This window comes from Alosa pseudoharengus, unplaced genomic scaffold (assembly GCF_046254945.1).
Source record: "Alosa pseudoharengus isolate Yale_2024_CS ecotype anadromous, Long Island Sound unplaced genomic scaffold, YU_APseudo_1.1 YU_APseudo_1.1_scf_13, whole genome shotgun sequence".
NCBI classification, from domain to species: Eukaryota; Metazoa; Chordata; class Actinopteri; order Clupeiformes; family Clupeidae; genus Alosa; species Alosa pseudoharengus.
Genome location: NW_027468598.1, coordinates 21,454,128 through 21,469,184, shown reverse-complemented (window position 1 = coordinate 21,469,184; position 15,057 = coordinate 21,454,128). Strand labels below are relative to the sequence as shown.

General features: G+C 39.7%; 1 protein-coding gene and 1 long non-coding RNA gene across 3 annotated transcripts; both read right to left on the bottom strand.

Moving 5' to 3' along the window:
* Positions 1-335: 335 nt before the first annotated feature.
* Positions 336-2,638, bottom strand: LOC143121183 (uncharacterized). The gene is made up of 5 exons (XR_012986425.1): positions 2,567-2,638; positions 1,916-1,990; positions 1,142-1,269; positions 702-885; positions 336-432 (listed from the first exon to the last, which is right to left on the bottom strand). It is a non-coding gene; the product is annotated as an uncharacterized LOC143121183 (long non-coding RNA).
* Positions 2,639-11,236: 8,598 nt separating this feature from the next.
* c5ar1 (complement C5a receptor 1) lies at positions 11,237-14,900 on the bottom strand. 2 transcript variants are annotated; one of them, XM_076282531.1, is made up of 2 exons: positions 14,830-14,900; positions 11,237-13,367 (listed from the first exon to the last, which is right to left on the bottom strand). In XM_076282531.1, the coding sequence occupies exon 2, from the start codon at positions 13,338-13,340 to the stop codon at positions 12,267-12,269; it is 1,074 nt and encodes a 357-aa protein (XP_076138646.1). In that variant the 5' UTR covers positions 13,341-13,367; positions 14,830-14,900; the 3' UTR covers positions 11,237-12,266. The 2 variants fall into 2 exon arrangements, with proteins under 2 accessions (XP_076138646.1, XP_076138647.1); XM_076282532.1 differs by having other exon boundaries at positions 11,237-13,362; positions 14,830-14,883.
* Between the last annotated feature and the right edge of the window lie 157 nt (positions 14,901-15,057).

Below are 15,057 nucleotides of genomic sequence, written 5' to 3'. Positions count from 1 at the left end.
TCGACATAAACAGTCTCCATATCCATCAGAATAAACGGTCTCCATATCTATCAGAATAAAATGTATGTTGTGTTTTTGAAGAATTATTGGCACCAGTTATTGCCATGCAGTGTCCCATAAACGTAACACCTATACATCATTCATCAACTTTGCTCGCAATGCCTTTACTTTTGGGCTCTCTTTGGTGGTCTGCAGGAATGTAAAAAAGTTGCGAAGAGATTTGTTGCAACTCAAACTGAAAACAAAATGAACCTTGAAAAGCTTGTCGAATGCTGCCAGAGAGGTGTTTCCTTGGCATGGAATGGGCTTCTTATCCATGGCTATGCAGAAACTGTTGATGGCTCGCTTGGAGGTTCCCAAAGCTAGCAGATATGGCTGCCGATGTTCTTCATCTTCATCTTCATTCAAGTGCTCATCAAGACTCTGGCATGACTGGAGGAAACATAAGAGAAAGGATTATAATCGAGTCCTCATCTTTCTACCAGATGACAGGTGACAGGATGTGCATCAGCAGGAGTAAAGTGGATATATCACTGTCCCAGCCTGGGTTAGGATGGGGTTTGGAGGAGAGTCATAAAATAACTATTTAATTATTCAGATTGAACAGTCATGCATAAAAAAGGTATTTTGACAACTTAACTTACCGGTCATTTCCTAAAATGGCAACTAAAATGTTAAACTCCATTACTCCATACAATTACCTTGTAAGTTGTCTACAGACAAGTCCATTTGTCCCTGGCAGACTGCAATAGGTGTTGCAGCAATGGTGTTGGTAGCTTGTAGTGCAGGTCTTTCTTTTATAAGCTTGGGTTTGTATGAGGGCCATCTTTCCAGATGTCTTGCAGATGTTTCAGATCCAACGAGAAGGCTGAAGTCTTGAAGAACCTGAAACATTAAAGAACACACAGTACAACTTAGAATGGGGCGAAAAGCAGAACACTGTTGAAATTGACAACCTTGTCAGCAATTACACACACACACACACATCCGTTAGGCTAGATTAAATCTCAGGGATAGCAAAGAGGGAAAATGCAACACATTCAACACATTCATGTACATTTGCAAAAATAAACAAAAGCTCCACAATTTCTTCTGTGCCTTTGCAAGGCAACTGTATAAAACCCCAAACCAAGCAAAATACCTTTATCAGAATCATGGATGACTAAGCACATGTCCTTGGTAACCAGCTCTGGAAACACATCAGCATCCACTTCCGTTCCTCAGTCACTGTCAAGGTTTTGTCTTTATTTATGGAGAACTTTGCCCAGACTACAAGATAAATAAATAAATATATTAGTATTATCCAAAATAGAGCACATACTACATAGAAATCAGCATTGACATTTCTCTGCCCAACTCCAATATTGTTTGCCTAGAAGCATTTAACAACAAACACTATCAATTTAAAAAAGTAAATGTTAGTACACATATAAATACCATACGATGCAAATCATTTTGTGATTCAATTGAACACTAATGTGAAATTTTTAATTTCCTTTGAATAGATCCCAAACATAAAAATGAATGGACGTCGTTGTCGTTCTTTCCGCATGGATGGATGGATTCTGCATAAAGTTACATTTATGAACAAACAGACGGCGAAATTGGGAAATTAAAAAAACGGCTGTCTTTTCCCCCTTTTAAGGAGCTGTGCAGACACTCGCTCACATTCTGTTTTTGTAGAGACAGTCGTGAAACGTAGCCTACTATGCTGCACATCTAGGACAGTAACGTTAGATAATTTCAGCTAACATCCCCTTCAGTCAACCATTTCACTTTAAATCATGTTGTCACCTCGTAGTCGTACGATGACGTTTGCCTACCTGAGGCTTACTCGCTAGTAGGCTAGCATGGTACTATCAGAGAATGTCTAATAAACGTAAACGGGCTCTGGTAACGTTACTATCAAACTTACCCCATGATGAACATTATCCAAGCATGGCTCACATATCCTGACAATCATCGCATCCACTTCTAGGTAATGTTACATCTGTTGATGGAAAAGGCAAACAATTTCACATTCTTCATTTTAGGTAACTTTGTTCGCTAGCTAAATTATCTATCTTAGGTACTAGCAACTACGTCGGTAACGTTGACGTTAGCTGACTGACCACGTGAATGTAATTTCAATGAATGAATGTAACTGGTTAGCTAACGTTACCAGAGCCCGTCTACTTATTACACATTCTCTGACGTTACCTAGTTTAGCACACCATAACATTATAGCTAATAACGTTAGCAGCCTGTAAGCTTAACCAACAAGGATGGTGATGTAGATGTATTAGATTAAACGTAGGTAGACATCGCAAAATCAAATAAATAAATAAAACAAGGACAACACATTACACCACACTAAGTCAAACACACATAATGTAATTTAGTGTTATCAGCTAAAAGTTTGGACAATGTCTCACTCAATGCTAAGGTAGCTATACAGTACGTTGACAACGGGCGGGAAAGCAACTTCTAAGTCTACAGTTTCATAAAGAAGGTCTGAGAGTGCAACACAACGTCTAATATACATATTTTATCAACGAATGCCAAAAATAGATTAATTTAAACTTACCACACAGAATTGTCCACAGCTTGAAGAGAAGTCTGCTATCCTGCAGGGGGGTTTGAGAAATGGCAGACTGCGTTGGAAGTTTGAGCAATTTGCAAAATATCCCGGATGGAACTTGTTACACCCAATTGGTGTTTATTACCGTAAAACTCCAAATAATAGCCCGGGCTTTTATTTTCCCAAATCGCCAAACTGCACCGGCTAGTATTAGAGACAGGCGTCTATATGAGACAGGCCTTTAATTCCCTTTACATAAAACTTTTCCTCTGAAAAGATGAAAAATATTATCGAATTAATTATTTTAAACACACTGAATGTCTACCTATATGACTATAGGCTATCTGATGACAATTACGAATCATCATTCATTTAGTGTTGAGATGTTGTTCATTGAGTGAGATACGTGATCATAGATCGATTGACACTGAAAGCTCATATTTTGTCACTAGCAAATAGCCTATATCGGTCCTTTTTTAAAATACAGTTGCATTATCAGCCCTGACCAAAACCGTTAAGGAATTATTTATGCAAAATAACTTTTCGGCAGGAATGAAACAGCATGAGAGAGCATGAACCATACTGTTTCTCCCGTTTTGTATTTGCCAAATTTGACATTCAAATCATAGCCTACTTCCAGGCTCACGGGAACATATTTTTGACCAGGGGTGCTGAATAACAAAATAATCATGGATGTCTGACGATTTCTCCCCCAGCATATGATTTGAATTTAGACAGCTAAATACGCAATTTCACCGCCGTGTATGAGTAGGTCTAAGAGTGAGAAGTTTTATAATGCCCTGGGCAGCCACATTCCACTGCAACTATGCGCAGCACTTCCCACTCCGACTCATCAATAAAAACTGTGCGCGCACACACCAGTCCCATAGAAGCGCACTTGACTTTACATCATTAACCTATTTCAGTAGGTTATATAGCCAGAGAATGTCTGTAGACGGGCTCTGATATAGCCTAGTCTAAGGTAAATTCCTTTTCTGACTTCTTTCTCTTTATCGCCATGGCATTTAGAATAAAGAATAACGTTCGCGAACCATTCTGGTTTTGTTGCCAGCATAAAAACAAGCTTACCATCGGCCTATCCGCAAATTAACACAAGGGATGAATTGAACGATGACGAAGTCGGATATATAGGCATAGTTCATATTGGGAAAAAAAGTTATACAATTTGGAACTCTAGCTTTTCCCCACCTCAGTCTTTTAATGCCATCTAATCATAACGTGCGCAGTCTGTGCCATACTTAAGCCCAAATCACACCCAAGATTCGCAACGAGATGAGCAGCAACTTGATGCAACATTCTAAAACTGTGACCAGACATGTGAATGCTTTGCGACGGCTTGTAACGACGTGCAACATCTAATTCACACTGCTGTAACCTCTGCTGCTGCTGTAATCTTTAAACAGACGATCTGACGGGTTTTAGAACATTAAATACAACCCGAAACTAAAAAACAGACCAGGCTTCTACTGGAGACCGGCCTTTAACCCAAACCTGTAGCCACGCCAGGCGTTTAAAAGAGACAGGCGTCTCTTAGGGACTCGGCGATTATTTGAAGTTTTACGGTAATCGGAACGCCGCAAATTAACACTGGCTTTTGTATCATATCTACACCAAAAGTGTTGAGAGTTTAACATCTATCACTGCAACAGTGTTTATTTGTCATAACACCAGAAATATAACACCCGTGAATTTGCTGAGTGTGAATGTATCTGCTACCGAAGATAACAGTTTCAGTAAAAGCCAACCTGAGAAGAAGCCTTTTGCAGTCAAGTCAGCAGGTGTTTTCCAAAGTCTCTGTCTTTACTGCAAGAAGAACCATGCATTGAATGTGTGCAACAAGATTCGAGAACAGCCTCTGAAAGAAAGAATTCAGTTCTTGAAAACTAACGGCCTTTGTTTTGGATGTCTGACGGCAGGTCATATGTCTAAGGACTGTAAGAAAAGGGCCTCTTGCCCAGATTGTTAACTCAAGCACCCAGCTATCTTGCACGTTGTTAAGGAAGATGTTTCATCAAAGAACAACAGTGCAGATGACCGCTCACAAAGCACAAGTGAAGGCACAAGTGAAGTCACAAGTGCTCTTGTGTCTGCAGGGTGTAGAAGAGGTGACCATACTGGGGCCGGGAACGGTGAGTGTGTTCTTCCCATCGTACCTGTGCAGATAAAACACAAGAAAGGCACAAAGATAATCAAGACCTATGCTTTCCTGGATCAAGGAAGCACAGCGACTTTCTGCACTGAAGACTTGGCGAAGAAGTTGAATATGCGAGGCAGATCTGCCACAAGACCGTCTGCTCCCCGACAAACCACCCTTCACCAACACGGGTGTGGATTATTTTGGACCTTTCGAGGTCAGAAGAGGACGTGCAAAGGTCAAGCGTTATGGAGTGCTCTTCACATGTTTAACTGTCAGGGCAGTGCACATAGAAGTAGCCCATTCCCTTGACACCGATTCATGTATTAATGCCATACGGCGTTTTCAAGCCAGAAGAGGCCAAGTGTCAATCATTCGTTCCGACAATGGCACGAACTTTGTCGGCGCCGAACGAGAGCTGCGTGAGGCATTAGCAGAGCTGGATCAGTCTCGTATCAATGAAGTCATGATAAGAAAGGGTGTGCAATGGATTTTCAACCCACCTGCTGCGTCCCACCACGGCGGCATTTGGGAGCGCCAAATCCGCACAGTGATGAGCTCTGTTGTGAAGCAACAGCTCTTAGAAGATGAAGGACTACATACTCTCTTATGTGAAGTTGAGAGCATCATCAATGGGAGACCCTTAACCACCAACACAGATGACCCCAATGATCTCGAGCCGCTTACACCGAATCATCTGCTCGCATTGAAAACACATCCTAGTTTTCCACCTGGTGTGTTTGCTAAGGATGATGTCTACGCTCGCCGGCGCTGGAGACAAATACAGTATATGGTGGATCTGTTCTGGCGAAGGTGGACTCACGAATACCTACCACTCCTGCAAGAGCGACAAAATTGGCTCAGCCTAAAGAGAAGTTTCAAGTTTGGAGATGTCGTCCTCATTGCAGATGCGCTCCTGCCAAGAAACTCCTGGATGTTAGGCAGAATCATGAGTAGGGTTGGGTATCGTTTGGGTTTTATCCGATACCGGTGCTAAATTGATACTTTTAAAACGGTGCCGGTGCCGAAACGGTGCCTGAACCGGTACTTTGTTTTTAAATTAAAATGGTCTAAAGCATGAATTGCTTTTTTTATTGATTTGATTTAAAAAAATTCATTAAAGCATGAATTGCTTTTTTTTATTGACAAATTTGAACATGAAATTAAACTGTTATATTCAATTTACTATCAATATCTCATTGCTCCTACGAATAATACATTTACATTTTAAAACAGCTTGCCATGCATGCACACACAATGGTAAGCTCTGCTTTCAAGTTTACCCAGTGTAGGCGGTTTGCCATAAGGTATGTTAAAACCGCTTGCCATAAAACTGCCAGGTCATGGACAACGGCATTTGCAAGCAAGCTAATCTAACAGGGACTCTACTTTCCAGTTAATTCAGTGTGTTCCCAAATGCTTCAAGAAATTTCACGTCTTAACACGCAGTAGTTTTGAACATGTTAGGCTACATGTCGGTGTTGAAGTGTTTAGATTCCCAGCGCTAACCTAGTAGGCATTTTAACAGCAACTATGGCTATGCGGTAACACCAGTCAGCTGAGTTTAATTAGCGATAATGTACGGAGATGGCCTCTTTGACAGCTCAGTGACATCAGGTATGTAACCTACATATTTATGTTTTTGCCAGCTAACTTTTAACATGATCTTCATATTCATTGTGATGCTATATGGGCCTTGTGCACATGAAAGATTAATATCATGCCATAACACACCGTGAAATAAAGTTTTCACCTTACAACTTTGCTGATAACATTTCAAATAAATGTCAGTTAGCGCATTAGCAAGGATATTGTGTAACTTATAGGCTAGCCTACTGTTGATGTTGTTTCATAGCCTTTTGCTTGTGTGTAGTTAGGCCCACTGCTAGATTTTGACAGGAGCTCGCGATATCGCTTTAAAGTAAGCTACTTGGGCTCACGCAAGCTGTCAAACACTGTCCACTCGCCTATGTGGTGCACCCCTCTGGTTTATACATCCAGTGTTTATCATATGTTAGCTAACTGTATCTGGATGTGTTGCTATCAAGACGTTAGAGATGGGGCATGACATGCAGTGATGCCTCGTATAAAAAAAATAAAATAAAAAAACGCTATTTAAGCACCGAAATGAGGCACCGAAATCCACGTTGTTATTCGATGCAGTTACTACCGTTTGCGTTGGCACCGGTGCCATATTAGAACCGTGTTTCGGTGCCCAACCCTAATCATGAGGGTGATGCCCGACTCCAAAGGCGTTGTCCGAAGTGCTGAAGTTCGGACGAAGACCAGCATCATTCAGAGACCCATAACTAAACTTTGTTTATTGCAGGGAGAAGACAGAAGATAGAAGAGAAAGATTTGAATAGACTAGAAATACTTACCAGAGTGGATTGAATATTGAAAAGAATAGTCTGTAAAATGTAACAAATTACCAGTTTGAATAGTCTGTGAAAAGTATTTAGTTGTTAATACTTACCAGTTAATGTTTACCTTTAAATACTTACCTGTGAAGAGAAGAAGATTATTAATATAAGGAATTGAGAAAAATGTTAAATGTAGGAGTGTAAATGGCTCCAGTTTAAGTTTAAGTTGATAATTGATTTGCTAAGGCCTAGTCAATTAGGGGCCGGGATATGTTGAAGCCATTTCTATGGAATTAATAATATTTTGAGTTTATTTTGTAAGAACTGAGAAAACCTGTGTTGCAAACGTAATGTAGAAATTGGAATGTAAACAGTTGACCAGTAATTAAGAATGATGTAATTTGATTGGCTGTTAGATTTAGTATAAAATAAATAGAACCCCGCGAAACAGTCAGAAGCCACTGGACTTTGGAGCAACACAGTCTTTTGACCTACACAGAACATTCATACGGGAGATCAGAACAATTATAGAACATTCATACAGAAACTACACAGTTAATCTAAGAAAAGTAAAGATCCTAAGTTTTTTATGGTTTGTGATTTGAAATTCATGAGTAAACAGACAAACGAAGAACTTTTGATTCAAGACTTTTATTTTAAAACGTTTTGTGTTGAGTACAAAAGAACTTTGAGGCTAGGCTAATGAGTCAGCTTGCTGCACTTACAACCAGGATGTTATTCTGTTTGTCCCCAGTTGTTGCCAGTCATTTATGTAGGCAATAGGCATGCATTTATAGCACAAAAAGGGAAATGCAGTTCAGTTTAAAAAGAGGGCGACCTGTTAAATTTGTCGTTCTACATTTATTGGTTACAGAAATGATGGTGGGTAGTTTGCTATGTTACAGTTGATTCCACTGTTGTGAAGTCTATGTCAATCACAGGTCAATCATCAATATGGGATGCTGATTACATTTTTTTATCAGATCTAGGCCTACTTCATAGGAGCCCCAATGTACACAATGAATAGCCCTCTGCCAGAAAATAATATTTTCTTGTCTCTTGGGGATATGTTTTCAATAATACAGTAGACTACTCTCCAGAATTATTGGCACCTCTGCTAAAGTTGACTAAAAAGAGGAATATAAAATCATCTTTTGGAAATTGATCTTAATGTCTTAACTAGAAAAGCATTTCCTGAAGGAAATACAGTGCATGAAAATGCAAAACATATGATGTAAAATATCATACAGAGTAAAAACAAACTATATTGGTTGCTAGGTAGATGAGGTTTAATATAGTTGAAATGACTGAGCAGTTAAATAGGAGGATAGTTTATATAGTTAAATTATTTGCTTGGTAGATAAGGTTTAATATAGTTGGAATGATTGAACGGTTAAATAGGTGGATAATTTAAATGGTTAAATTATTTAGCTAGATAATTGACGATAAATGACTGTTGGAATGGCTCTAATGTTTGCTAGCAGTTATGCTAACTATGTTATCAAAGATAATAATGTTAACCAAGTTACTTAACTTAGTTAACTTAGCTAATGTTTTCATTTTTAGTAGTTATGCTAACTAACATTTTAGCAATGCTAACATGCTAACTATGTTAACCATATGACTTAGCTTACCTAGCTAATAATTTTTAGTAGGTATGCTAACTATGCTAACTAACATTGCTAACATGTTAAGTATGCTAACAATGTGACTTAGCTAACTTAGCTAATCATTTTTAGTAGGTATGCTAACTATTCTAACTAACATGCTAACTATGTTAACCATGTTACTTAGCTAACCTAGCTAATCATTTTTAGCAGTTATGCTAACTAACATGCTAGCATACTAACTATGTTAACCATGTTACTTAGCTTACTTAGCTAATCATGTTTAGCAGTTATGCTAACTATGCTAACCATGTTACTTAGCTAATCATTTTTAGCAGTTTTGTTAAAAATGCTAACTAGCATGTTAGTATGCTAACTATGTTAACCATGTTACTTAATCGTTTTTAGCAGTTTTGTTTAAAATGCTAACAATGCTAATAATGTTAGCAATGCTAACTATGCTAACCATGCTAACTAGCTACAGTGGGTAGGAGTCATAGTTGATGACAAGTAACAGTTACAATGGCTGAACAGTTGAAAAGTAGTTTAAAGGGTTAAATTGTTTAACAATTACAAAGGCCAGTTTGTATGCTTAAAGCCTGAGACTGGCAGTTGATCCAGGTGGCCTGAACACCTGCCATAGGATTCTAATTGCTTAACGGCCGTATTATGATGTCACAATCAGCAATGTTAAGTCTATGGGGATTTTTAAAAAGTTTTTCTTTAATAGTTTAAAAAGTATAAAAGTTTCAAAGTTGAAAAGACATACCAACCTGATCTGTTTGAAGACCTACGTTACAAAGTTTGAATGAAGTTTCTAAGTTAAACTGTTCAAGAGAAATTGCGTACGGAAAAAGTGGTAAGCGGAATAATAATAATAAGAAAAAGAAGTTGTTGCCTAGGAAGAACAGTACAGTGCATTTTCATGCACTGTAAAAAGATTTGGAAGAACAGTATAGTGCATTTTCATGCACTATAATAAGAAGCCTAGGAAGAACAGTACAGTGCATTTTCATGCACTGTAATTAAAACAAATGAGGAATATCCAACCTTTAAGGACACCAGGGGTGTCGCGATATACCGGTTTTGTGATAATCGTGATAAATAAAACATGAGAATATGAATATCGTGGAAATAATGCACCCATGGTATTATCGTGTAGCACAACAGCACAACATTTTTAAATTAATGCGCGGTTAACCAGATTTAAGCACAATTTAGTACAACCAGGAAAATCATTGTGTGGTGGTCAATGTTGATATTGTGGTGGGCCGCCACAAATAAGTCAATGTATGGGAAACACTGTGTTATCGCCAAGCTGCTTTGACAGGAGGTAACGTAGGCTACTTGCGTTTGTCCATGAACTGGCAGTGTGTGCAACCATGACGTGCCATTTTAACATACAATAGCTAACACCATAAGTTATGGAAAGTCTCCTGAAAATGCAATTTCAGATATCCTACCTGCAATTAGAATTATGCCTAGAAACAATGAAACTACAGGTATTCATAAATACAGTTATAGGGCTAGTTCAATTTCATGTTCAAATTTGTCTTATCAGTCGATAATAGCAATTTAATGTTGTTGACCTGGTTTGGGCATTTTGTTTTATGAGGGGAAAGTGGGAGTTGTAGGCCTGAATGGTATGTTTTTGAAGAGAGAAACGTTAGAATAAAATTAATTTATAGTCTAGGCCTACTTTAAGTGATTGCTTTCTTTTATAATGATTGCTATTGATATCACGATAAAAACACCAATTTTCTTTGTGAATAATGTATCATAAATAAATAAATGTTCTTCCTTAAAATACAGGGGTCATAAGTATTGGCACCCCTATGTTAAATTCCCATAGAGGCAGGCAGATTTAGATTTTTAAAGGCCAGTTATTTAATGGATCCATGGTTTTATTTCAGTAAGCCTATTAGCTGGTTTGATTTGCACTGAGCTCAATGAGCATAAAACCAGCTAATAGGCTAACTGAAATAAAACTATGCCAATCTCTAGGTATGGTGAAGGGTATGTGATGATGTGGGGCTATTTTAATTCCAAAGGCCAATTAACAATTTTGTATTTTATTTTGTTACATTTTATGAGCCAGTATTTGTAGTTTGTAACAAAATAGTTTTTGATGTATTTGTGCCCACCTCTGTTTGTGGTTTAGTAACTTTGACAACCTCTTATATTTCGTTTTATATAACATATTTTTAAATAAATGTACTCATGTGGGTCTGTAAAAATTCACATACAAAGACTTAAACATTCTTCGTAGGAAACCACTGAACAGCGGAAGGGAGTAGCCTGACGTAGCCATACTCAATTCTAGAAATTTCTGACCTCAAATGTTGTGGGCGGGACTAAGTTCGGCTGGCACCCAGGCTAGGAAGGGAGAGGAATTGCACAACACCACTGCTTTGGTCTGTAATGCTTACACAATCTTGCACAATCAAAATGGTGGTTGTGGCATGTGTTATGTGCATATGTCACACAGTTGTACACTTTTTCTTGTGCTTATTCTCCATGAATGTATTCACTTGCAGAAATCACCATCTCCTTTGGTTCACATTTTTTAATTATTTCCTTCATCCTATCACTTGTGCTGGGTTGCTAAAGAGTATATTTGGCTATTGTGTGCTAGGTTACAGAGAGGCAATGCATTGGATAGTGAAAGTGCACACACCTTTAATTTCAGACCTTCATTTATGACAGTCAGAATGGATTTTCTTCTCATGTCAGACCTTTACAGAAGTTAGACACATAATAATCAATCAATCAATGAAACAAGGACTTTGTGGTAAAGGAAAGGAAGGAAGTTGAAGAAATTTCTCAAACTGTATTTTTTTCACGTTCTATTTCTCATGGTTGCACAACTAGAAAAACTTACACAGTCTTCCATTTCCTGGTCAAATATCAACCAAACTGACCAAAAGCTCTTTGTTGCTAATATATTGCTTCATGATTTGAGGTTAGATTTTGTTTAATTGATATCTTTGGTGGTCAAACTGCTGTAACTTCCAGTGTTAAATAATAATAATTTCAGTTATCTGTATGAAATGTGAGGAGGTGAAAGTGAAGAAGAGGCTGAGGTGATGAGATAAAAAGAATTGTGTAATTGTAAGTGTAATAGTGTAATTCCCCGAACGGATGCTATCTGCCACGTCTGTTTTTTATCTACACAGCAGATTGAAATGGTGTAAACATCAGTAGTAAAACTATAACGATTTGTGTGTGAGCCATGAACATGTTCTGTTACATTGAGGACCACATATAATAATAATATATGCTAATATTCATTTTCATCATTATAGTGCATTTTATTTATAGGCAGCTTTCAAGGCACTTGAGGACACCTTACAAAACATAAAAAAACAATCAGTAGCACACAGTAGCAAGCAGACTGGGAAAGCATAGAGGGCATATATACAAGCATATATACAATCAGACAGAGCAGTGGTAGGAGAGTTGGAAAGGTCTCAGTGAACTATGTTATGTGTTCATGTTAATTTACTCTACGAATGTTCAGTCGGAGGAGTGATTCATTGGTGGACCAGGTCAGGTTAGGTCAGGTGTGGCCGCTGTTGGAGTCACACACTCCTGTCCAGTGTGTTCGCACTGGTGCTCTTTGAGTTTTGCGTCCCTCCCATGGAGTGAGTGGGCGCCTCGGAGGCCAGGTGGAGCACGCTGCGGAGCGTGCGTATGATTCCCTCCTTGAAGCCCCGGCCCATGCACACGTAGATGACTGGGTTAAGGCAGCTGTTGACGTAGGCCAGGCAGGTGGCCAGCACGTTGGCCAACGCCAGCTTGTGGCCGTGGTGGATGTGGTGGTCAGCTGGCAGGGCCAGGTGCACGATGTCCAGCACATGCACCGGCGCCCAGCACAGGAAGAAGGTCAGCACCACGGCGATGATGACACGCGCGGCTCGTGCCGACCTCTCGCGCCCTCCGCGGCTTTGCCCGCGCCCCGACGCACGTTGGTACACGCGCCAATGGCTCACACAGATCACCATGAACGGCAGGGCAAAGCCCATCATGAAGCGGAAGATGGTTATAGCCCAGGCGGCCGTCATGCTGTGCAACACAGGCATACACCTGACCTTTTCCGACACCCCGCCAAAGATCAACTTCGGTTCCACGGCTTCCTGGATGGCGAACTGTGGGGCACTGCCCAGCAGCGCCAGCATCCAGATGCCCAGGCATGCCCAGTAAGCGTACCGTGGCCGGCGCCAGTTCTGGCACCAGACGGGCCAGCTGACCAGCATCCAGCGGTCCATGCTGATGAGCGCCAGCTGCAGCACACTACAGTACATGACCAAGAAGAAGGTGCCGTGCAGCAGCTTGCAGGCCAGTGGGCCCATGGACCAGTGCATGTCCTGGGCCAGCGGAATCATCAGCAGGGGCAGGGACAGGCAGCACAGCAGGTCGGTCAGGGCCAGGTTCAGGAACCAGAGGGCGTTGACGGAGCGCGGCATGCGGAAGGCCGTGACGTAGGCCACCAAGGCGTTGCCGGGGACACCTATGATGAACACCAGGGCGTAGCACACCAGGGAAATGATGTGGTTCATACCAAGGACATCTGTGCCCGTGATGTCAGTCAAAACATCAGTGTCATTGTAGTCACTGGGGTCATAGTCAAGTAAACTTGTGTTCCAATGTTCCATTCTGCAGGCTCTCGCTGTCGCGCTGTTCTGCAAATAATTTTAAATATTCAAGTCAAAAGAAGAAAAAAAAACTCCAGAATAAGGCACTCCTTAAATCAAAATGTCTGTATTGAATTCACATGTAAGGACAGATTAGAAATGCCTCCACAAAGCCTTTTTTTCTTTTGACTCCTTTCTCTTAATACCAAAGAGCACCCAATCAAAACAACCATTGAAGACTTTTTAAGATTGAGCACACCGACAACCTTCATCTGAATGCTTTTGGTGTTGAAAAAACACCAAAAACCCTTCCAGATTTTTCATCATACCACAGATTTCATTGACACCAATATCTCAATGAAGCCACAGACATTACTCATAGAGAAAATTGTAAGTCAATTAATCACATTAAATGCTTGACAACTCATGATTTTGTTATCCATGGCACCCCTGCCCGTTTTTAATGAAGGCAACCCTAGAAAAGTGCATGTGGTCATTTGCACTAATATCCCAAGCTTCCCAAGTATTTTAAACTTGCAAAAGAATGAGAAATTGTGATAATATGAGCAACACACTATGATGTGAAAACGTTTTAACAGTATTTTGGGGCATGTTGATTGTCATTTAAGAATAGAACTTAAGCAACTATGAAAAAGTTGAATGAGTTCAAGCGTACTCTACGAATGTTCACCCAGTGCAATTTTTTTTATCACAGACATATTATGTATGGGCGGTGGTAGTGTAGTGGTTAAGGAACTGGGCTAGCGTGAGGTAGCCTGAAAGCTGTGGGTTCCACCGTTGTGCCATTGAGCAAGGCATTTAACCCCAAGTGGCTCCGGGGACAATGTAGTTTTCATTGGGTTCACACATTTCTTATACCCTTTTGCAAAACAATCATTCAAAGACCCCAAACTCTATTAGTTTCCCTGTGCTATACAAAAGGAAAAACATCTATTCACAGATGTTTGAGATTACAGACGGTAGAGATTCCTTGCATGTAAGTCAGAATCTCTGATACACCTGTGTGAAACTCCTTTGCACAAATCTTCAATCTGCAATCATTCATTATCCACAAGAGATACCATGACTGTTCTGTGTTGCTATTTGCAAGTTGGATAAGACACATTTAGAGAGAGTACTGTATTGCCTATTTTGGTGAAGAAAACAGTACAAAAGCTGACATGTGGCTGAACTCCTCATTTTGAGAACTATATTTTACATTTTGTTGCTTGCTGCATGTTTGAGAGGGTAATCTTTTGCAAGCAAAATGTGGTCAAAATGCTTTTGTTTAGACCAGTGTGTTAATTGTTTTGAAAACGTGATGTCAGAGTTGACACAAGCATTAAAGCGATCAAGAAAAACTGTAATTCAAAAGCACCCTTAATTAAATAATTAATGTATCAATTCAAAGCACCCTTCATTAAAAAAAATCCTTAAACAGATTATTTTAAGGCCACCTGAAAGAGAACCAAATGATAATTTTCACATGTACTGCTGATCTAGAACATACCTTCTTTTAGCGAAGTCCTCACTCTAGTGATCAAGCTGGAGCACTCTGCTTCTGACCTGCTCTGCTGCAACTTCTCTCAAGAGAAGGAAGTGAGAGATCTGACAACATACTGCTGTTTTTAGGCATTCTCTCATTTACAATATCCGCACTCTTTGAATACTTTTTTTTCCACCTTTAAGCAGAATATTAAGGATTCAGGGTACCATTGTTATATGGTAATAAAACTGC

Coding starts and splice junctions, on each gene's coding strand:
- c5ar1 (XM_076282531.1), bottom strand. CDS start 13,340: ATGGAACATTGGAACACAAGTTTACTTGACTATGACCCCAGTGACTAC.